The following is a 25,674-nucleotide window of genomic DNA, read 5'->3' on the forward strand; positions in this document are numbered from 1 at the left end:
ATATTATTCATTGAATCATACGTACTTTCATGGGAACTGATTACACACAGGATGCATCTTACCTTCTGTCTTGGCTATTTTCAAGCAGTTTTATGCGTCAGATTGACGTCTTGGACTGTTGTGTCACAAGATTTTTTATCAGATTGACGTCTTGGACTGTTGTGTCACAAGATTTTTTATTACAAATTCAAGGAGGACTTGAAGTTAAAAACAGCCCCTTAGTGTTGTATGGCAAGAAAAACGAAAGTCTCAAACTTCATTTAAAACAAAGATGTGTTTTTTTGTGGATTAAACAAACAGAGGCCGCTGACAGCAGGCTTATGGAGTGAAACAGGACGTGACCTCATAGTCTTTGAAGCCCTGCCATTGCTCCTGTGTAGAGAAGGATGTTGAGTGAGACAGACCTGATGGCCAATTGTACACATGGTTCTCTGTTCCTCACACACACACTGGAAAAATGATTTTGTGGTGAAGTAAATATAGCAGAAAGTACTTTCACTGAATAGGTTACTTCAAGCTTGGCTTGAAAATGTCAAGCAAATCGTACATTTGTAGTCAATTAAAGCATGAAGAAATGCTCATGTTTATGTGTCCTCCTGAATTGATTCAAAAGAGCTTTGTAATATATGCAGTTTTTACACACTGAGTAATGAAATTAAATAATATTTAGTTAACTTGCTAGTGGACTTACAGATTAGACAACATGCATTCAGTCCTTTATACCATTGTGCTGATTTATAATGTTTCATAAAAGTACCATGTATGACTGAGTTTATATATATTTTATATATTAAATGTTTCAGATCTGCAAGTTACTCCGTCAACGTAGATGCATTTACTGACTTTATTTAATGTCACAAACTAAAGTTTACATATTGTTATATCATTGAAATTCCCTCATGAAAAAATGCAAACCTCTTAAGTAAACGTCTCATCCATTTCTTTTCTTCTTGCACTACAGACAGCCATAATTTAGTTTATCCACTTAGTTTGACCATTTCCACCCTCTAAACGAGTTCATTCTTGCTAATATACCTTTAAGGCTTGCATATATATAAATGGCATCTGTTGGATTGGCTCTTCACCATATGTCCCATGGGAATATCTGAACTGATTATTAGCATGTTTTTATTATCATCGTTTTAGATTTTTACACCGTGGCAGAAAAAGCACCCTGACCTTGTCTGCTTAAATTGAACTAAAATTTGCATAAATGAATAAAAACAAAGTCTAGCTAAACAATAAATTGGCCTCTTTGAGTCATCAGTACTACAACTGAATGTCAAACATGCTGCTGCGTGTTGCATGAAAATCTGTCCTTCCACTTGCCTACTGTAAATTCCTGGTGTGAAGGCCTTCCCAAAAGCAGTTCTCGGTGAAGTATTTTCGGCATGGCATAGCTCTGCTGTGTCATTAAAAAACCTCTGTGTCTGTAGTTAGAGCTTTTGATTGTAGAGCAGCTTGGCTTGGGTGGGGTGGTTCTGTTCTGTGCCCGCCGGTCCAGAAACATATGACATTTCAGCCTTAGATTACGGTTCTCATTTAGCCTATGCCAGTGGGCTGAGAAACACACCTTAAATCCTTAAACCGTGTGGTCTGCACAAAAGACATGCATGTTGTGGCTTTAGTGTGGAACATTAAGGCACTGAATACTTCACTGTATGCTTCTTTTAAAATGAAGAAGGTATTAGTCAATGATTTAAGTTTCAAATTTGATGCTACACTGTTCTTACATGATCTCGTCACGTTGCATGTGAGTGGCGTTCAGTAATCATCTTTGAAATTAACTTGCATGTATAATTCAGCTCAAATCCTAACTTTTGGCTCAAATAATCAGTCATAACGATCACCGCTGTAATTCATTTCAGTTCATTTGTCACACTGGAAGGGGAAGGTCAAATTGAGTACATTGCATTCTACACTACAATTCAAATGAAGTTTGGGGTAAATACGATTATTATTGTTATTTAAAGAAATTAATAATTTATTCAGCAAGAATGCATTAAATTCATCGAAAGTGACAATTAAGACATTTATAATGTTACAAAAGATTTACAAAATGACAAATCAGCATATTAGAATGATTTCTGAAAGATCATGTGACATTGAAGACTGGAGTAATGATGCTGAAAATTCAGCTTTGCATCTCAGGAATAAATTACATTTTAAAATATATTAAAATGGAAAATAGTTGTTTTAGGTTGTAATAATATTTCACAGTATTACTGTTTTTACTGTATTTTTATCAAATAATGCAGCCTTGGTGAGCAGAAGAGACTTCTATAAAAAAAAATATTAATAATCTTACCGAACCCAAACTTTTGAACGGTAATTTACATGCAAAAAAAAAATAAAAAATCACTTATATTATTTACGATACCAGAAGTTCATCCTAAAACAGTATTTCGATGATTAAAAGAGATTTAAAGCTCATATAACATTATTTTATGGAATAATTAATATAAGGGTTTAACAAAAATTCAAGCTGCATGTTGCATGTACCTTTTAGAATGTATTAACATGCATTTTAAATGCATTACTGTACACACCATTTCTTTTTGGTATGCATAAAAGACTTAATCTTAATAATTCCAAACTTTTCTGGTAATACTCTGATAATACTCTTATTATCTGCAAAAATATTAAGAGTAGTATGTTATATGCTCTTGTGAACATATATAGGCATTATGTATGAGTAATGTCAAAGAAAAACAAAATCCTCAATGTATCCTTTAACAGTCTAAACAGATGAGATTTTTTGAAATAAGAAACCGTGAAATGTTAGTTCATCAGGAAGGAATGGCTATGCACCAGACATTACTTTAATCCAACTGCTGTGAAGGTCGACAGTTCTGGCTATGCTCCTGCTCTGCCCTTGACGACCCATGTTGTTCAGGTCCTGTGGTCGGGTCTGTCCCCCTGCAGGTCAAATCACGCAATGACTTGAGATTTCTGAGCTATGGCAAAACATGAAATAAACATTGCCACACGTTGCCTCATGTAATTGTGCATTGCACACCTTGCCTCATATCACGATGACCATTACTATGCACGTGGGCAAGACTATGAACTTTGCATTTGTGTTGCGTGCAAGCCACCTTCCTAGAAAGGTGAACTTGAATTTGTATGATTTATCATGGTTTCATCATATCATGTGATATCTTGAAAGTTAATTGCATTTCAGGCTGTGTATTATTGCTAGAGAGGAAGGCCAGTCAAAATCCAAAAATAACATGCACTGTAGCTTTGAGTGTGAGTGTGTGTGTGTGTGCGTGTGCGTGTGCGTGTGTGTGTGTGTTTGTGTGTTTATGTGGGCCTGAGTTTCTGGCAACTGATGAGGTTGAGAGAAAGCGAGTGCTGATGTTTTATTCACAAATGAATCATTGTTTTAAAATGGTTATACATTTGAATATCACATGACACTTAGAGAGAACATTGACAGATTGTGTCTTGTTTGAAAACATAGTCGGTTTCTGCATTCGGCAGATGATGATAAACTTAATCTACAATTCCATTTGAGAAATTACCTAACCGATTAATCATTTTTGAACTACTTCATTGAAAGTGATTTGCTAAAATGAATCAGACTGTCAGAGCCGAGAACGTGAGAGAAAGAGGGATGATTTAACATTAAAAACTCTTTTAAGAAATTACTTTTACTATTTATATTTCATTGAACGAACCGATTCGCTAAAAATGATCGCTCAGACAGAGAGAGAGAGAGAGAGAGAGAGAGAGAGAGAGAGAGATCTCTAATCAGTGACTGAGGGGAGGCGGGCCAAGAAAGCTCAGTGTAATGCGATAGCTGCTCCGCTCAGAAATGCTATTACACACATACTGACTCACTCACTCTCACACACACACACACACACACACACACACACACTCGCACATACACACGCGCTGTCACAGCTCTGCGCGAGCACAGCAGTGCGCTACAACACGCTTCTGTGCGCAACGCAATTCCACTCCTGTCTGGCAGTTTGGACAAAACTTGGTGCCTCCCGAGTATGACTGACTGACTTACGAGAGCAAGACGATATCAGAACATTTAAACCAGGAGGGCAGCGTGTTTTAAGCGGACGATTAAGGGAGAGATCAATGGAGCGCAATAACGCACGCAAATCCATGACAGCTGAAGACCTCTAATTTAGTATTATTCGAGGTAAAGCCGACAAAGCATGACTTTATGAGAACATGAAATAGCTAGATCATGTCATGCGTAGTTTGCATTTGCTGTGCGCAATTGGCTCAACAGAACTGCATTTGAATATGACATTCTGAGCACTAAAAAGGCAAAAAGGCTTGTTTTCTTTTCTTTTCTCACTCTGTATTATCGGCGTTTGTTCCTTGAAGAAGATCACTAGTTGAATACAGGTCACTTCTTCAAGGCAGCGCATTTTTGGAAAGATGGATTTCTGGATATCTCACCAAGGGATTGCATTTATGTTTTGCTTCGTTCTGAATGTCGGCGCAACAGAAAGTAAGTTTGTCTGTTTTTCTTTAGCTTTCATAACTGTATCGGTGTGTCTAAATTCCCATCCAGTGAGGCTATCCGTAAATGGCAAACAGATTTCTCTCCAGGCGAAGCGAAGCGACGTGTGTTTCTGCTGTCCAGGCAAACCATGCTGAGAAAAGGATAGCTTCTGGTTTTATTTAGTGGAGAAAAAGACTGCCCAGCAGTCTTACATCCTTAGAATAAGTGCTTACGAGACATTGTATTTTTTATTTATTTATTTTATTTTATTTAAGTATTTTCATGTCTAAAGATGAAACAGAGACATTCTGACTTAGGAATCTGGACAACTTAAGATTTCCAGACCAAACTGGGGTGTAATGTATGCCATATGTAATCATAAAAAGTAACTAAAAAAAAACTTAAAGGTTCCGATTTCAACGGTAAAGGGTTTAAAGCCTAATCGGATAACTTTTTAAAAAAGTTCTTCTAAGAAATCATTAGCCTATATGTAGATATAAATACCTATAATCTAAACATCAAAACAACCTTTTCTATAAAGAACCATGTAAATAGGCTACAGCAAATGGGACTTTATATAGCCTAGCTAAAGAATATAAACCATTTTAAGAGAGAACAGCAGAAACCAGAAGGTGAAATTAAGTCATATTCAGTGTAGCCCTTCCAGAAAACATCACTTCGCGAGTATAACGAAGATGATTTTGGGGTCTAAACTAGCAGGGTTCATCTGACTTAACCGTTATGTTAAGTTTCTTGCGCTTCTGGTGATATCATGGCAGAGTTATATAGTATTATATATGTATGCAACTGAATGATTATGATATTCATATAACATATTTGAAGTATTCCGAGGTAGGCTACCTCAAAATATACTGCCGTGGCCAATGTGTATGCAAAACGATATATACTGATGGATTTAAAGTAGCCTACCGTGTGAGTATTGTTCAGTTATAGTGTCAAATAGGGAATAGGCTACTCACCACTGTAACGACGAGAAAACTACACAACTATCATTATATCACAAATATACGGTTAGATAGCTGAACCAGAAAAGGCAAAATATCATTAAGGTTTACAGGAACCTCAGCAGATGAAATTTACTGACTAAAGATTCCTTTAAAAAGTCGACCCAGAGGTGTTTGTATATTCGGTTCCTCACCGTTTCATAGTAGCCTACACAGTCGTTGTCCACGTTTTGAAACGTGCTTGTTGTCGGTCATTGTCGGTCTTCATAAGGGGTTTTCACGGGAAAACGGAGTCACGGCGCGAGCGGACTTCAGAGCGGGCGTATAACCTATATATTGCATTAGTGTTAATTGCGACGTGTTTCGCTCATTTCTCCCGGAATAACAAAACAATGGTTTATTAGAAGCTTTCAAATAAGCAGAAGTGATAAGGCTGCAGCAACACAATGCCGTCCAAGTTTCCACATGAGATTGTTTTCACAGATATCGTCAACAATACATCGTTAAACTGAACGTCAGCAGCTATTAAGAGAAATTAAGTATTTTTGTATTTGGTCGTTTGGCTCAAAACCTCTTAGTGAGGTATTGTGATAATATACATAATATTAATGGTGTTTTTGTGCAATTTACAGTCATCTCTATGCCCTAGTCTTCTCACAGAACATACATTTATCTAGAGTACAGCAGCACCTGCAGTTTTAGACCAACAGGTTGAAAAAACGATGAAGCAGCTAGAATTAGTGGTGAAAGGTCTTCAAATATTGGAAAGCTGCAGCTGCGAATGAATGAACCCTACTTGCTTATAGATGACATTGGCTTGATTTAGGCTATATGCCATTGTTGCATTATTGCTCTTGACAGATAGGCTACAAACTTTCATCATAGGAGCAGCTGGCTTATGGGTACGGTGGCATTGCAAATGATATTACTTATTAGGAATAACAACTTTAAAGTGGCTAGACTAAAGCAGCTTTAAAAAAAATAGGGCTTGCACTGTTTGAAGTGCAGAGTTCAGCAGTTGAATAGAGATGGCATTTTACAATGTTGTTTATTTTCTGTGATCATTAGCAACGCCTGCAATTACATTTTGATAATTGTTTTCATATTTACTCAGGGGGTAATTTGTGTAAACAGTTTTGATTTGCAAGCCCATATCTTGTTGCAGACAATTATGCCATTATTTTAATGTTGGGTGTTGAAAAACCCACTTGGACCGCAGCCTGAAACCGTACACATGCAGCGCTCTCGTAGGTACTTCTGTAACGCCCCCCCTCCCAGAGCAGCATCGACTGCAACAAGCGCAACACAATGCACTGAATTATGGACAACAAAGACACAGCATCTCTTGTGTGAGATCCATGTCTTTAGGGGCCTTTCTCAGTTTTTTGTTTTGTCCTGGCCAAAAAGTGACACGTTGACCCACATAGAATGATATCAGACTGTCCATGTGTTAACAGTGTCGTTGCAGTGGCATATTTTCTTTTATTCTCAAAAACACTATTTTCACCTGCCTCTCTATTTGTGCCTATTTACATTTTGTCAAACACTGCACTCAAATCTGGAACCTTCTCAACGAATCTTTCCAGGATGCTTACCAGATATTTAACTTAGAATTTTCTCCTGTTTTAGAAGTTCAAGATTGTTGCATTGATGGATTTTGGCCTGTTTGCAATTGCATTTTTACTGGGTATTTTAAGTTTAAGGAACCTGTAACTTATTTAGAGGTAGAAATCTATCATATTTCACCTTGTTGTTGGAAAACAAAGGGACAGAGAGCATATTAAACTGCATTTTATTGTTTTTGAGTGGTGTTTGCACATGCAAAACATGCTTCCATTATGCTAGGATGTAATGGGTGTTGCTATGTGGTTTTAAGAGGTGTTCTTGGTGGTATACAGTATTGTGTGTTTCTATGCTTTTGCTAGGATATTTTTGGTGGTTACTTATTGATAAAAAACCCACTTCCATCATTTTTGGTCCTTCTATATGGGACGCTTTTGCCTATTTTATCATCTGCCAGGTAAACTCCCACGTCTGATTGATCACCAAGCTGCACAGTTTGTTCATGTTTGTAGCACAAACAGTGCAAGTTTAACCAAAGTTTATTTTTTTAGGGTTTGTTTAAATCACTAGTATGAACAGCGTTGTAGTTTTAGTAATTATGATAATTGCATATTAGCAGCTTTTCTTTACCTCTAGGACAACATTTTTGTGTTCACTTTAGCTTGACACACCTGATTAAAGGATAAGGAGACACATATAAATACTTCATGTGAACAAACAAAGCACTTAGTTCTCCCCAGCGTTCCTGCAAATAGACAGAAAGACGCACACACGTATCTACACACATCTTCTTTCCATCTACAACACCCCGAGTGGTTGTGTATGCCGTTTCATCCTATTTTTCTGAGTTTCGTGAATAGGAGAAATACTAATCTATGCGTGCTCAAAACATACACGCACAGAGTGTTTCATATTTAGAGGGCTGTACGTTTTAGATCCCCTTTTGTTTTTTGACATTTTGACTCTTTTAGTCTTTAAAAGCATCAACTAGAACCTCATGTTATTAAGGGATTAGACTAAAAAAAGAAAAATCTGTCATTATTTCCTCACCTTTTATGTTGTTCTAAACATGTTTGACTTTCAGACTGAAATATGAGTCATTGTTTACTGGTAAACTTTCCCTCCAGTGATCCCTAACCACTGCAACCGGATCAGTGAGTCAGTGAGTCGAACCTGAGAGGTAAACCGGTCTGATCTGTGAACAATTTTTTTAGACTGGTTTTGTAAACTGGATTAATTGAAAAGATCTGACTCAAAAGAATGATTTATTTGCAAACCGGACATGGCTACTTTTCTCATGAACGTGCGAAGAAGAGCCAGGGATGTCATGTTTGAAATGGTGTTGTGCAGTATGAACAAGATATTAATTTAGATATCAAATCTTTTGAGTGAATTGGTTGATTTGGTTCACAAAACTGGTTTGAATGATTTGTTCCCACAGATTCACCGAACCAGTGATCCAGTCACAGCTCGATGACTTTCAGTCTGTTTCTCACAGAAAATATGGCACACATATGGACCATGTTTATGCAGCTTTTATGGATGTTTATGGTCATATTTGTTTGTCATCATTCTCATTTCAACATCTGCTTTTGTGAAAAAAAAAAGAAAAATGTGAGTTTGAAATTACATAAGGGTGAATAAATATTTTATTTTGGGATGAACAAGCCTTTTAAAGTTACACAAACCTTATTTTTATTCTTTGTTCATTCTAGCAACCAGGTCTGAAATCTCTTCTCGGGGCTGTCTGTAGCCTCTCTCCCCTTCTGTCTCTCTACATGAAAGGTCAAATCTGTCTAAAAAAAAAAAAAGTGCCAAGCTCGCAAAATCCCCCCTCATGGATTTATCCTCAAGACCCTCTTCCCTGAAAACACACAATAGCGCGATAGACACAGCCAGAGAATACATGCAGACAGAATGAAAATGCTAGAATGATTGCTATCTGTCTGTCCTTTTGTGTTCCTGTAATATATTGGGTAATAATACCGAGATGAGGTGAGGAATTCATGGGAGGAGGGCTGCAAGGGAACTGTCAAGTCATCTTCAGCACAAAATAAGAGGAGAAAATAAGGAAGAAGGAAATGAAACCTATTTTTAGGACCTTTTTTTGTTTTGCAACGTGACATTATTTTCACGATGACTGTAAACACAAAAATCCTCAATGTAATGCAAATAATAATAATAACAATAATAAATGTTATTTAAATGGTTTACGCTGTGCTAGCTTAATTTAGACAGATGGACACATGCATAGATAGATAGATAGATAGATAGATAGATAATGTGTGTACATATATATTACATACTCTTTGTGTGTGCACCTACATTTTACTGGCTAGCTTTTCCCCTTCAGAGGATGTAGTAGAAAAGGTTTGGCAGGATTCGGTTGTTGCCTTAAATGCCACCTCATTTTAAGTGTACCTTTTAAAAAGACATAATAGCAGTGGAAATGTCAACACTTGATAGAAGCCCCAACCATCCTTATATCTTTTATTCCGGCTCTTATGACTGGCACGAATGGGAGTCTTGGCTTCAGGCGATACTCAACTCCTTGTCTCAAGATTTTCTACCACACCAATGCATACCGCTGAAGATCTTTAACGTGGTTTTAGGATGCCCTGCAGCTCACTTTTAAAGGGCAATTTCACAAGTTTTCAGAAAATTCTGGAGTTGTGCATTTGGGGTTGAGTCTCTTTGTGTCTCATTTTTACCGTGTCTCATTTCTGTTTTGATTCTCCCTGGCTGCATCGCTATTCCTGTGTTGCTTAAATATTAGAGACTCCATCTGTTCTCATCCGGTTTATGATTGTATAACTCATGCAATGTTAGAAATAGGATGCACAGATACCACTTTTTCCAGTACTCGCCCGATACCGATACTTTTATTTTTGGTACTTGCCGATACCGATGCCGATATACGTTAGGAGCATATGGGATAAGGGCAAAGTAGTCATGAAGTTTGTTCTGTCAGAAAGAGGAGGAGTTTTCCTAACACTAGCTAGACAGCCGTGTTTATCTATGTATTTGCAGAAGCCAACATCAAACCCAGAACTGTCAGTCAAACCACCCTCTTCCTCTCTGAACCTGCACTATTCCCACTTTCCCTTTCCGACGTGTGCTGTGATGTATCCTGCTAAACATAAGCATGTTAGCCAGTTCCACTCACCTTTTGTGGAGGTTTACATTTTTATCATACACAAAATGTAATCTTCAGGCTTGTTTTCTCATAAGGTTGATGGCAGTAATCATGTGTACCTATGCTCTCAATGTCTGAGTCATTCCTTTCATGCAGTACCTTTTTAACTCTGTAACCTTTACAAATGAATATGTTCTATTTTATAAAATATGCACAGGTCAAGCTCAGACACTTCAGCTTTATTCAGTTTAATGTGATTATTTAGTTGCACAAAATGAGCAGGACTGAATTGAAGAGCTAAAGTTAGTCACTGCTAAATGAGGGAGTGACAGATAGCTTACCTGAGGATGGCATAAAGCTTATTTTGATATATCTTTTTGAATGCCTTTTGAACCAGGATGAAATGTTTAAGAGTTGAATGTTTTAAGTTGCTATTTTCTCACCACACTTCCTAAGGGATGATGTCATTCAGGAACTGGTGTTTGTTAGTTAAGGGATTTTACAAAAGACAGACAGGATATAAAGTGCATCAAGGACATGGGGAAAAACCTTTAACATGATGACCAATTCAAACAATATTTCCAAGAAACATGCTGAATATTAAAGGGATAGTTCACCCAAAAATGAAAATTCACCCTCGTGTCGTTCCAAACACATAAGACATTAGTTCATCTTCGGAACACAAATGAAATCCGAGAGCTTTCTGAGCCTGCATAGACAGCAATGCAACTGACATGTTCAAGGCCCAGAAAGGTAGTAAGGATATTGTTAAAACAGTCCATGTGACATCAGTGGTTCAACTGCAATTTTCTGAAGCTACGAGAATACTTTTTGTGCACAAAGAAAACAAAAATAACGACTTCATTCAACAATTTATTCTCTTCAAAAAGTATTCTCGTAGCTTCATAAAATTACAGTTAAACCACTGATGCTGTCCGTTGCTGTCTATGGAGGGTCAGGAAGCTCTCGGATTTCATAAATAATATCTTAATTTGTGTTCCGAAGATCAACAAAGGTTTTACGGTTTTGGAACGACATGAGGGAGTAATTAATGACAGAATTTACATTTTTGGGTGAACTATCCCTTTAACGCATTGCTTTTAATTTTTTGCAGAGAATAGCAGACATGCCAACAATGGCATCATCAATTCAAACTTAAATAATGAACTGATTTAAAATAAATATAATTGTGATGTTCTGATAAAAGAAAACAAATACATTTGATTTCCATTTATGCAAATTGTGAGTTAAATATTCTGTGAAGGTGACATGGAAATGTGCTGCATAGTAGGAATGACCCATCTGCTAATTCCTCAGTTGTCGTTTGACTGGTATGCGGTTAAAAAAAACCCTCACTGCACGGTTGTCATGGTGAAAGACCAGAAAGTATTTCTGTCTCCTAATCTTAGCTCCATTTAGAATAATAATGACCAGAGTGATATCCTCTATGTGTGAGGGCGGCATGAAAAAGGGCTGTTGCGCATGTTAGCATGAACGCTAGCATGTGGAAGGAGTGTTTGGTGAAGATAACAGAGAAACCACGTTGGGTGAGGTGGTAGAAGAAAGGTTTTGTTATGCTGGATCCCATTGCAGCTTTGGGGGTGACCTCTTGAACCTCCAGAGAAGAGACCTGCGTGTCACTTCCTGTCTCAGAATTGGCTGTGGTGGACTATTATAGGGTGATCATACGCGTCCTGGTCAGGATTTCTATATTGCCTAAAATATCTAGGTTTTGGCTTTGTTTGCGTGTGCTTACCGATCGGTGTATGACATCAAAATACCTCGAGAGCATTTTGAAAGCATAAGGAACTGTCTGTATGGTATTTTGATGTCATATACCGATCGGTCTGCACACGCAAACAAAGCCAAAACCTAGATATTTTAGGCAATATAGAAATCCTGGCCAGGACGCGTCCTGGGAAAATGGCACGTATGGTCACCCTAGACTATTATATCTTGTAGAGAGCGTAGAGAGCATGTTGAATGCTTCCAGACTTCTACATTAACATTGTGGGATAACTTAAAAGAACATAAGATACATAAGATAATCGGCGTCATGTCACGGAATTGTCAAATTAAAAGCTTTATTTACTGTAGAAATACAGTATCCACATAGCAATGCCATTAGGGAGATGTTATTTTAGCTTTAAGTCAGCATTCCCAACCATTTTTCCCCAACCAACTTCTATAATGAGATGTATTTTCAAGAGGCCTCTGTAACATCATTCAACATGCACCAATTACTTGCAGGAACTTGTATTAATGAACACAATAGGGCTAATGTTGATTTAATGATGGTTTTAACTTCATATAGCATTGCTTTTGTCCCTTGTGTGTTTTGACAACTTGATAAGTATTTCTAGTAGCCATGAAGTGCTCGCTCAAGGATTTGGTAGCTCTTGTGATTTATGTATTTAATTCACACCGCACTGCTTGACCAAATTAGCATTAAGTATGTGGCTAATAACTAACTTATCTAGCACTCTACCTCACCTCACTTTCTCATCTCCCTTCTGTCTTAGTTGAGACATGCGGAGGCCAGCTGGATGCCAGTAATGCTGGTTACATCACATCTCCAGGATACCCTCTGGAATACCCACCCCATGAGAGCTGCCAGTGGGTGATCAGCGCACCCGAACCCTCTCAGCGCATCGTGCTAAACTTCAACCCCCACTTTGAGCTGGAACGACTGGATTGCAGGTGAGAAAAAAGTCTGGGATAAAGGAAATTGACTGGAAAAAAGGGGCAAAATTAAGCACTAGTCCTATGGAATGACGAACGATAAGGACGTGCGCGCAATTCATTTACCTCCAATGGAGCATTTGCAGACCCTGCCCTGTGTGTGGAATTGTTGATGAGGCGAAAGTGGAAGATAAGGGGAAAAGAGGGTGTGAAAGAGGTAGACGTTGAATGCGCTTAATTTATTGGATGAGAGAGAAAGATGTGAGTCAGGGGGAAGGGGTAGAGAGGATGTGTGAGAAAGAGATAGTGGTATGGAGGATTTGGGAGAAAAAACGATCCGGAGATGTGGAACTATGTGAAGAGAGGAATGACGTTGAGGGTGAAGTTAAGAGAGATATAATAGGGTTTAGAGCGAGCCTAAAGGGCTTACGCTGGGATGCAGTGCAGCTGTCACTTGGAAAGGGGGTAGTCTAGAAGGCTTTTTGTGGAACTGTTTCCCCTCAGCTGTAAAATTAATTACGTTCATCCATAGGCTCTCGCTTCTCAGAGTCTGACTTAAATTACAATGACCAGTAGATCCAGGACGCGTCCTGGGAAAATGGCACGTATGGTCACCCTAGACTATTATATCTTGTAGAGAGCATCGGAAATGTGTTGAATGCTTCCAGACTTCTACATTAACATTGTGGGATAACTTAAAAGAACATAAGATAATTGGAAATGTCGGCGTCATGTCACGGAATTGTCAAATTAAAAGCTTTATTTACTGTAGAAATACAGTATCCACATAGCAATGCCATTAGGGAGATGTTATTTTAGCTTTAAGTCAGCATTCCCAACCATTTTTCCCCAACCAACTTCTATAATGAGATGTATTTTCAAGAGGCCTCTGTAACATCATTCAACATGCACCAATTACTTGCAGGAACTTGTATTAATGAACACAATAGGGCTAATGTTGATTTAATGATGGTTTTAACTTCATATAGCATTGCTTTTGTCCCTTGTGTGTTTTGACAACTTGATAAGTATTTCTAGTAGCCATGAAGTGCTCGCTCAAGGATTTGGTAGCTCTTGTGATTTATGTATTTAATTCACACCGCACTGCTTGACCAAATTAGCATTAAGTATGTGGCTAATAACTAACTTATCTAGCACTCTACCTCACCTCACTTTCTCATCTCCCTTCTGTCTTAGTTGAGACATGCGGAGGCCAGCTGGATGCCAGTAATGCTGGTTACATCACATCTCCAGGATACCCTCTGGAATACCCACCCCATGAGAGCTGCCAGTGGGTGATCAGCGCACCCGAACCCTCTCAGCGCATCGTGCTAAACTTCAACCCCCACTTTGAGCTGGAACGACTGGATTGCAGGTGAGAAGAAAGTCTGGGATAAAGGAAATTAGCTGGAAAAAGGGGGAAATTAAGTACTAGTCCTATGGAACGATAAGCACGTGCGTGCAATTAATTTACCTCCAGTGGAGCATTTGCAAACCCTGCCCTGTGTGCGGAATTGTTGATGAGGTGAAAGTGGAAGATAAGGGAAAAGAGGGTGTGAAGGAGGAAGACGTCGAATACACATAATTTATCGGATGAGAGAGAAAGATGTGAGTCAGGGGGAAGGGGTAGAGAGGATGTGTGAGAAAGAGATAGTGGTATGGAGGATTTGGGAGAAAAAACGATCCGGAGATGTGGAACTATGTGAAGAGAGGAATGACGTTGAGGGTGAAGTTAAGAGAGATATAATAGGGTTTAGAGCGAGCCTAAAGGGCTTACGCTGGGATGCAGTGCAGCTGTCACTTGGAAAGGGGGTAGTCTAGAAGGCTTTTTGTGGAACTGTTTCCCCTCAGCTGTAAAATTAATTACGTTCATCCATAGGCTCTCGCTTCTCAGAGTCTGACTTAAATTACAATGACCAGTAGATCGGTTCTACCAATGTCACTGTTTCTTTTACCCTATAGAACAGGGATTTGCAACTCCGGTTCTGGAGGGCCACTATCATGAAGAGTTTAGCTCCATCTCTAATCAAACATCAGCTCTCCAGGACCAAAGTTGCCCTTGTCCCATATAGCTGTGAGACTTGGGATATCCTAAAACAAGTGTGTCCAGACCTGCTCCTGGCGGGCCACTATCCTGCAAAGTTTAGATCAAATTCTAATTAAACACACTTGAACTAGTTAATCAAGTCTAGAAACTTCCAGAAAAGTGTGTTGGGGCAAGTTGGAGCTAAACTCTACAGGACATTGGCCTTTCATGAGCAGGATTAGACACCCTTGTCCTACAAGGCAATTGTTTAAGACACTTCTAACATTTGGACAGATGGCAAAATATGTATTGTTCGTCAACAAATTTTCAAAGGGAATTCAGGTTTTGATTTTTTTAATGGGGTGTAGACCTCTAAAGGAGCATTCACACTTTTTAATAGGAGCAGCGACTGCTAGCAATGAAACAAAGTTGAGTAGAGTGTGCAATGCGTGCAATCTATTCCCCAAAGTCATGACAAATCTGTACAAGGTGTACAATGTTAAAGGGATAATTCAAACAAAATTAAAATTTTGTGATCATTTTCTCACCAAACCTGTATGACTTTCTTGCTTCCGGGGAATCAAAAAGAGAATACTCACCCACAGGTTTGATACAACATGAGAATTAAAAAAATCATGACTTAGTTTTCATTTTTGGGTGAACTATTCCATTAAGACTCTCTCGACGAATGACAAATGGTCTTGTTCTTTGGATACATTAGTCAAAATTACTGTCTGGGATTTTACTGTCTGAAATTACTATCTGTCATCTTCAGGGCTGTATTGTCCCTGCTGGTGTGAAATTGATGTTGTTTTTAAGCACTTTCTTTTATGAGTGGTTTAAACCCGCTGTGGCTTCCCCACGGGCCGCCAATGTGCATGACATCAACAGGGAAGGGTGTGTCTCAGTTAAATCTGTTGGATTCCCCTAAAAAACAACCAGCTATGAATATACGGGTATCATTTAAATTAGGCCATGTGTCAAGTCCTCATTATGTTTGTGTAAACAAGCAAGATATTCGCTTCTTTCTGCTTTGTGGTACATTTGGAGGTTTTATCCAAACAGTCTAGGAAGAGACATTGGGAGAAAGTGGTAGAGATAGAGAGAAGGACAGACACCAAAAATACACACCTCAGTGGCTGATGTCTTTTGCTGATACAGCTCAGGCTAATGCCACCTCACTCCCCAAATGAACATTCTGGATTTGCTGTGTACAAATGTTCAATCTCTTTTCCTGCTTGGGTGGCTTCATCAGGTTGGACAGCTCTGCCTGTATTTGTTGTTCAGATTAGGATTCCTAAATGAGATAGAGTGTACAGAGGTTTCAGAAAGGTATTACCTTGAAAGACATTCCCAACTGGACTCCAAAAACAGGCGAAAATGTCAGGCCTCTTAGTTCAGGGGAAAATGTAAAGGTGGTTGCTTGAGAGTTTGTGAATGAATAGTTAGTTACAGTAAAACAGGGGTGTCCAGTCCTGTTCTTGGAGGGCCACTTTCCTGCAGAGTTTAGCTCCAACACACCTGCCTGGAAGGCTCCTTGATTAGTTGGCTTAGGTTTGTTTAATTAGGGTTGGAGCTAAACTCTTCTGGAAGGTACCCCTCCAGGCAGAGCCGATCCTCCCTATACGCAAAGTACGCAAGCTGCGTAGGGCCCCCGAAACACCAGGGGGCCCCCTTGCTCTCATAGATGATTAATTTTAGTTTCGTTTTTGAATGTGGCCAGGGGTTATGAAAACCGCTTATGTCATTTCTTTTAATGCAGTGCGCTGTTGCCCTTTCTACGTAAAAATCAGTCAAATCCAGTCCTGTTCTTGGAGGGCCACTTTCCTGCAGAGTTTAGCTCCAACACACCTGCCTGGAAGGCTCCTTGATTAGTTGGCTTAGGTTTGTTTAATTAGGGTTGGAGCTAAACTCCAAGGTAGGTACCCAAGGAAGGTACCCCTCCAGGCAGAGCCGATCCTCCCTATACGCAAAGTACGCAAGCTGCGTAGGGCCCCCGAAACACCAGGGGGCCCCCTTGCTCTCATAGATGATTAATTTTAGTTTCGTTTTTGAATTTGGCCAGGGGTTATGAAAACCGCTTATGTCATTTCTTTTAATGCAGTGCGCTGTTGCCCTTTCTATGTAAAAATCAGTCAAATAATGTAACGTGAATGTCATACAGTGTCTTACTCGAGACAAAAAAAACGAGTTGAAAGCGTTCTGAGCCACGGAAGAGACACCGTTTCTCAAGCGGACAAAGGTGTTTCATTCATTCATAACTCGTCATTCATAACCCCCCCTGGTTTCCTGACAAACTGATATAAAGCTGTGCATCCTGCCATAGCGGATATTGAGTAAAACCAGCCCATCAGATTAGAGTTTGCCATTTTGGGAAAGCTCTCTTTTTTTGTTTGCTGTGTGCACCACACAATATCCAAAACAATGGGCAATAATTGTACCTTTAGATGCACAGCTTTTCACCGGGGCAATACTCTTTGAGCCTTATCTATGCATAAAAGATGCATATCAGTATCTTAGAGTAGTAGGCTATAATATGAACCCTTGAGGTACTATTATGAACCTTAGGGGTAAATAAGGTACAAAGATGTCCTTTTATGGGTTCTACCCCAGTGACAAGCTGTTGTACTTCTAAAGGTACAATTTTTGCACATTTATTTATTTTTGTCCTCAGAGTCCATCTGAGGCTGATATTCAACATTAGCAGGGAATTAATGTTGCTGTTTATATGCCGTCAGTTCAGTAGTAGGCTGAAATTGAGCTGTAAGGGCTTTTGTAGTTGTGGCTTGCAAGATTATGATACCAGAAAACACACACTGCCCATTTACTACACTCATTCTTAACCCTCATTACTCCGTCTCACAGTCTGAATAAGGGAAAGTGGAAAGAAATGTGTGATGAAAAATTACAAGAGGTGTCAGATGCTTTACGCTACTGTGCTTCATAAACTGGTCTCTTTCTAATGGTACACTTCAAGCGTCCATCTCCTCCATCTGTATTTTGATATATACAATGAGTCATCGTCAGCACATTTAAGCGAGGTATGATTGAAAGACCTGGCTCCGTCTTTTAGATGGCAAACACTTACACACACTATATAGCAAGCACATTTAAATTCACCTTGTGCTTATAAGTGCTGGCTCGGAGTCTCTGTTACTCGGAGGAGCTGCCTCGGTTTCGCTTAGCTTGCACAATTTACTCTAGACAAGGTCACAGCAGCTTCTTGTGCCCTAAACCATACTAACTAATGTGCTTCTAAAAAGCATCTTGTGGCTCACATGATGTAGTTAGGATAGGTGTGGTATCAGTGACATTTTTCAAGGGGCACTTTCAGCAGGGAATTTTTATTCCAGGAGCAAAGTCGTATGGCTTTTACCTGGAGGGCTGTGAGCAGATTGATCTGAGATAGATGCAATAAAAATGGCAAATGAAATATCTGGCCATATCTTTAATGTGATACTCTTCTCCTTTGAGATGAAAGAAAAAGAGCGGAGAGGTGAGAAGTGATCTCTATCTTTTGCACTTAGATAGAGATCTATCTATCTATATATCTATCTACCTATCTATCTATCTATCTATCTAACGATGTTATACTCCATCATCCGTCCATCCATCCATCCATCCATCTGTCTTTTATGAAGTAATTTTTTCAGTCCATTCCTTCAGGTCTCCACCCAGTTTGCCTCATTGTCATTCTCCAAATAGATCCCCATTATATTTTCTCGCCCTAACACATTACTCTATATGCAAACAGCGAGTTCCTTCTGAATGCTAAATACTGAGTTCACGTAATGCATACAGAGGAGGAAGTAAATTGTTGTTGAAGGATTTAAATGTTGTACTGCAGTGGAAGGGCTTAAGTCGAAACCAGATCTGATTGAGAATCACCTCTCAGACATAAAATATCGACAGAGAGACAGTTGTTTGGGCTGAGGAGGGAATCTAGAAGAATTACTGGTAAGAGTGAGACAGATATGTGCAATGAAGTCTGCATCACTCAAGGGAGTCTGCGCTCTACTCAAGTGATGAAAGTTCTCACGTTTACTATGCAGCGCTATCTGCAGATGTTGAGGTGCTAAGATATTGAGCAGCATCAGCGTTTCTAAACTGCAAGGATGATATCACCCTATTTCCACTTTTCCTCAGGGAAGGGGATCAATGTATGTCCTTTGCCCTTAATGAAGAATCAATGCACCCAGCACGTTCAGAAGAGTGAGGTCATGGTCAAGAAGGTCACAGACTAGTGGAGCAAAGGCCACAGGGGTCATGTGCACAAAATGAACATCACATAAATAAAAATACCACAGTTACAATGAACATCTATAATAATGGCTATTCTTAGACCAATAATTGCTCAATGAACATTATAAATTGTTTCCAGCTCCTATAGTCTTATTGGAAGTTGTCGTAAAATACCTACGCAAAGCTTTTGTCTGCATATCAGTTCAATTCAAACCACAGCCTAGTTCGAAATGCAACTATATGTTAGTCAGCATTATTGGCAAATACATAAATTATTCCTTTGTCCACTAACTGGCCACAGTTAATCAATTTTCTGGATATCAATGGTCTTTATATATGTATACATCAAAGTTAGCAAAGACTTGTCTTAGTAGCTTGACGATTTCATAATTATTCAAATAGGTCAATAATGTTTTTTTTTTTTTAGGACAGAGCAGTTTCAGTGATGTTTTTAGGGCATTGGAAATATATCAGCAACCCCGGAGTGTATCAAGATATTGATAGCTCAAAAAAAAATGCAATCAGTCTGGCGCAGTATAAAGTGACACATTTGGGAATTCAAAGATTTAAAAAAGTCTCTCTTTACCCCGAGAAGCCAATTTTCCCCGAAAAAAAGTTTTAATATCCTTGATGGAAAAAAGGACCTAATGCATTCTGATAAGGCCTAAGGCTTTCAATGGCAACATAATGGGAATTGGGAGATGGCACGTTTTGACGGGAACTTGCTGAGTCTCGGAAGGCCAGAAAATTCTCTTTCCTAAAGGTGTGAGTTTTGGAAAAAATTTCACAAATGTTGCTTTAAAGCCAGTTTTAGTGTTGTTTATGAAAGCCTCAGGCTCTTGCGGTCTACCCCCGTCATCTGTAAATGTCAGCACTGTATCGGACAGCCATGCTATTTGTTTCCCGACCGGATTTGTCGATGGCAACCCTCCCTCCCCCTTGGGAACCCTCCCTGGCATCTATTTAATATTTCACAGGCACTTATAGCTTATTAGGCTGCCCCCCCGGGGGCCGAGCGTGCGGCTTTCCATGCAGACTCTCAGCATTATTTAATTTCAATTTTAGTGTCTTGGCCGGTTGACGAGCTGTCCTGGAGCACGTCCTGCGGCTGCTGGCCTAAAAGCATGGCAGAATTCAAATGAGCGGCCATTGTGTTATTCGATATTGAAAAGCCAATGTGATTGTGTGTCAGACAGAATTATATCCTGAAAAAGCCATTGAGCTGAGTTTAAGAAAGATAGAGCTACAGGACATCTTCATAGGATAATAAAGATATGCTACGCAGACTATAATAGCTGTTTGGTTCCAGCTAAGTTAAAGCTAAGCTAAGCAGATGTGAAATGGCTTGTCGACATCAGTTTTAGTTCCTGTACTGATGTGTTTCATAATAAAACAGAAAGCTTAGGTAAGATATATCAGTTCCTTTTTACTAATAGCCAGTAGACTTTACATGTTACATTGTTTACATTTGGCAGACACTTTTATCCAAAACCAACTTACATTGCATTCTGAGCATTTTTTATCAGTTCTTGCTTTCTCTTGAAATTTAACCCATGACTTTGGTGTTGCTAGCACTAAAAGTTACAGACTTTAGTTTACACCACATCAGTGAACCATAATTTGCTACTTGCTATATGTATATATAAAAAAAGTATTTTAGAATTTATATAAAAACATATATTTTTTAATGATAATACCATGGCATGGTATCATTTGATTACTATGATTCTTAAGCGTCATACTTTATATTATATTATGTTATGTTATGTTATGTTATGTTATGCAACATAGTTAAAACTTGATTCTTTTTAAAAAGTCAATTTATAAAGAACTGTATCAGTAGCATCATTCAGTGATCACATAATATGGCAGTACCATGGTACTTTAAAATATATATCATGGTATCTATAATTACCCTTTGTATATCGCACCAGGCTACCATTAGTTATTTTTATGGTGCTATAAGGTACATAGAAGAACACATTATTATAGCAGTTTCCACAATGCCTGATATTACTATTTTTATGCATCCACTGTAATTTACAATATGTGCATATGGGCTCCTGAGCCAAATATAAGATTCAGCAGTGATTTTTAGCAAGCCAAGAGGGTCTTATGATTTAAAAACACATGCTGAAGGGTTGTTTATTGTGTAGGTAGTCGGTTTCAGGCGGTTCAGAGATTAGTGGAGTCCAGGCTTATGTTACGCCCAGTGTCACTACAGCACATCTCTTTTCATTTGAACCAAGAAACAAACACGCTGTATTACTGTATATGCACAAACAAACATGGATAGTAGCATCCGTACCCCTGTGTATCTGTCTGTCTGTGCCTCTCTCCAGACAAACTGCTCTTTAGGGCAGCTAGTGACACCTCGGGGGACTGTGTAGGCCTGAAAAAAATGCTTGAAAAACACCGTAGGTGTGAAAAGCAATTAGCAGTGAAGATGCTGGAGGGGAGAGGAGACAGAAAGTGAGATTGGAGAGGAAGGCATGTCTGAACATGAGACAGGGACACAGGGCCTTTGCCCTCATCGTGTCAAGCCTCTCTTCCCCGCTCACACTTACAAACATACCGCTGTCTGGGGAGTTTTCATCACCGCCTGTAGCACCTGAATAACCATTGAATCGTGCATAATTAGCGTGCATAATCGCAGCTCTATTGCACCGCAGTAAGCAATTTGAGCTTTACGCCTATAAAACGATGTTATATTGCTGTGATAATGAGAAAAGGCTTCTTGCGTTCAGTCACAAGTGTTGTGAAATTGATACAAGTATTTTATGTGAGGTAAATAAGTGATCCGGGCATTTCTGTTGATCAATGGGCATCCTGGTTTGTTTCCACTTTCAAGCGCATCTCGAAATGCACCGTAGCCAAGTGGCGGCGTCTAGAGATGTTCAATATCCACATTTGACACACTCACTTGTCACTGCTAATCCAGGAGCCAAGAGCCCCTACAAAATCAATTACAACCTAATTACACTTGCATACAGTTTACAAGCTTTCATCCCAGCTTTTCTAGTGTTTGAGGTGAGATGGACACAGAAAGAAAGTGAGTGAGTGAGAGTTTTGTGTGTATGTGTGTGTGTGGTTTTACCTATAGTACAGTTTGTACAGTAGCTTTAAGAATAAAACTGTCCCTAAATATATTGAATACATTGTGAATACCATGATGATTTTGAGTAAGCCACTAAGTTAGGCAAATTTATTTTTCTTTGTCCCCCAATTAATGTCTATGATTGAAAATTCAGTAGAAGAAGTTCAATTCATTTATGCAAATCAGTTCAGTTTAGTTCAGTTCAGTTACAGTTAATTGATTTAAAACTCTGGTTTGTTACTGCCAAACCACTGCATTTAAATAATTCAGTAAAAATACAGTATATGTTGCTTCTAATGCTGGTGGATATAAATGGTGAATATAAATAAAAATAGTGAAATATTCTTTCTTGTGTTCATTCAGTAAAAAACAATGTCGAAAACATATAATATCATCACATTTTTTCCCTAAAATGGGAAAAAAACCTTTTTTTTCATAATATTTATATTAATAATATCATCAAACGTCTGAAAATATTGAGATGGCATTTTTTATTTATTTTTTTACATTTCTCCTAGTCTAAGAGTGTTCTCTAAATTAAAAGTATTTGTTTAATGTAAAAGTAAATTATTTCCTTTCCTAATAAAAAAAACTTTTATAGTAATATTTGTATTAATAATCATTTCAAATGCCTGAAAATGATTGAGATATCAGATTTTGACCTGTTTTGCCTAGTCTAGGTTTGTTCTCAGAGTTAAAATGATTCAATAGAAGTCATTAGAAGGATTTCTGATGCTTTACATGGATATGTAAGTTTGTTTGTGAATGTGTATGTAGTCTAAATATACACCGCTGTACCTGAAGTCTCTAAGTGTGCGGTCGGCCAGTGGGGTCCACAGCAATGAAGAGTCAGAGACACCTGCCTCTTTATGTCATTCTGAGGGGCCCGGGGCCGTGTCAGGTTTTCACATACACGCTCCCTGAGTGACGTGGAGCCAACAGTTATGCGGCTCAACCAGTGATAATTCAGAGTTAACTGGGAAGGATAAGTAAAAAAAAAAGGCAAAACATCATGTCTTCATTCTATTCTGGTTTGTAGGGAAAGCACAGACACATTCATTGACATCAATGTGTTTTTGAGTTTCTGTACGATTCTTTGGAGACTGCAAAAGTTCTTGGTGTTTCATTATAGATTTTTCAGATCAGTGTTTTGGTTTTTGGCTACTTTAAAGCACTAGTACAGTGATGGATTTCTAAAGAACAACAGAATCACAAGTAACATTTTGAAGTTTTATTCATTTACTGAATCATTTCATTCAGGGGTTTCAATGAACTTGATTCAATGACTTTTTGATGCGATGCACCTTCAACTGACAGAAACACAGATTTTTATTCTTTGAGGCACTGAAGGGCATCTTTTGCCCCTTTAATTGTCTGTCTTTGCATAGATTACACACTTTACAAAACAAAACAAATCAAAACAAAACAAAACAAAACAAACAAAAAACGAAACGAAACAAAACAAAACAAAACAAAACAAAACAATACAAACAAAACAAAATCCAAAACAAAACCACAAACAAACAAAACAAAATTAGTTTATGGCCTATATATAAGTCCCAGTGCAGTTTTATGTTTAATATAGTAAAATGCTATAAAACCACTGTTTCCAATTTGTTTGTATAGTGTCAAATTATGTGTTGGTTATTATTTTGAACCATATTTTTTAAAAAATAATTAAAATATTTGTTCCCAGTATTATTAATAATATTTTTTAATAATGTTAACTATTATTAATTATTATTATTGCCATCTCACAGTTTTACCCCTAAACAAAGTCATTCCTTACAGTCCAATTCTAAAAATGCTTTGTGAATCAGTTTAACGGAATCATTTAATAGAATTGCTTCAAAAGAATAATTTAATGAATTCAGCTGGCATTAGGCTATGAAACATCTTCTCAAATGATATTCATTTTTATTTTTAAGAGTTTCACACTAAGTTAAAACTAAACTTGGAACATTTTGAAGCTAATTATTTGCCTCCTACATTGTAGTAAGTAAGTTTTAAAGGCGCATAGATTCATTTTCTCAGTACAGAGAAGTCTGGTCGGCATGTTGTGCTCCAGAGCAGTTAGGTTGGGAATGATGACGTATGTTTACAGGGATCTTGTTCTTGTTTAGGGGTTAAATGGGGCAAGCATTCCTGAGGTGTGAGAAGAAGCCTGACTCATGCCTCTCTATGGCCAGATTTATTATAAGGAAGCACTCATGCAGACAACCGGCTGGATTTTTGAGAGTCTTTTGCCTCATTTAGACATTGTGTGTGAAGTGTTTTGGCAAAAGAGGGCAACGCACATTAAGGGATTATTTAGGCCGGACAGGTGGTCATTGTCTCAGCTCCTTCAGTCTTTCTCTGAAGTGACATGAAAAAATGTGTGTTTGTTGTTATAAGGCAGCAGTCCACTGTGGGTCAAAGGTCACCCCAGCTAAAATTAAAGCGACTCCTAGCAGTTCCTTCACAGTTACTCATTGCTGCAGAAGATATTGCATTGCACTTCCTTGCATTCTTAATGTTTGTCCTTCCCAGAGGAACATTTTTATTGCTCAAAGGTTCCTCTTTTATTGCTTGGGAGACTTAATGGAGATCTTAGTTATGTTTAAATATCAACTTTATCTGATGTAAATAATTTAGGAGAAGTATCTATCTATCTTTATGTATTTTATTTTATTTTAGCTTATTTATTGTATTCGTTTAACTAAATTAAAAATGTGAAATAATGTCTTTGTAACTATCCGAAATAAACATTTTATTTTAGTTCATGTTTATTTTATTTCAGGTAAAGATTTTAGTTTTAACTATAATACTCCTGTTGCAGACTTTGGCTTTTTTTGCCAAACAAGTATGCCAAACAAACAAATCCAAAACTAGCATTTATGCATGTACTGTTTTTTGCTTCTAGGTATGACTTCATAGAGATCCGAGATGGGAATTCTGAGTCCGCGGACCTGCTGGGAAGGCACTGCAGTAACATTGCTCCTCCTGCCATCATTTCCTCAGGTCCTGTCATCCACATCAAGTTTGTGTCTGATTACGTGCACCAGGGTGCCGGCTTCTCCCTGCGCTACGAGATCTACAAGACTGGTGAGTGCGCTCAATGCTGCTGCTGCCATGTGGTTAAGGAAACGGATCATTTTTTTCCAAGGAAAATTTCTGTTCCTGACAATGAGCAGCTCAAGCATTCTCATCCTATCCTCAAGTCCTTTCACATGTGCTCAGGCGTTCTCATACCACGTCAAAATGGGATGCTATTATACGTCTAGATTGCGGCTATTATAATCACTGCATCACAATGCAACTTTACTTGACAGAAATAACCATTTTAATTTTAATCGCACTGCTCAGCAACATCAGCCACTTTTCCCATTCCACATTTAGTGATTACCCATTATATATATATATATATACAGTGCCTTCATTTATTTCACGTTTTGTTATGTTGCAGCCTTATGTTAAACTACTTTAAATTACTTTTTTCCCACATCT

At 38.4% G+C, this 25,674-nt stretch overlaps 1 protein-coding gene across 1 annotated transcript in view; it reads left to right on the forward strand.

Moving 5' to 3' along the window:
• Nucleotides 1-3,870: 3,870 nt before the first annotated feature.
• LOC107749808 (neuropilin-2-like) overlaps nt 3,871-25,674 on the forward strand; it is an 80,803-nt gene continuing 58,999 nt past the window's right edge. Inside the window, exons 1-3 of the mRNA XM_016565024.1 lie at nt 3,871-4,483; nt 12,664-12,841; nt 25,091-25,272. Of these exons, the coding sequence (XP_016420510.1) occupies nt 4,411-4,483; nt 12,664-12,841; nt 25,091-25,272 (433 nt within the window). The 5' untranslated portion in view covers nt 3,871-4,410. The remainder of the gene's footprint in view (nt 4,484-12,663; nt 12,842-25,090; nt 25,273-25,674) is intronic.

The sequence above is a fragment of the Sinocyclocheilus rhinocerous genome, unplaced genomic scaffold, assembly GCF_001515625.1.
Source record: "Sinocyclocheilus rhinocerous isolate Xijiao unplaced genomic scaffold, SAMN03320098_v1.1 scaffold1302, whole genome shotgun sequence".
NCBI lineage: Eukaryota > Metazoa > Chordata > Actinopteri > Cypriniformes > Cyprinidae > Sinocyclocheilus > Sinocyclocheilus rhinocerous.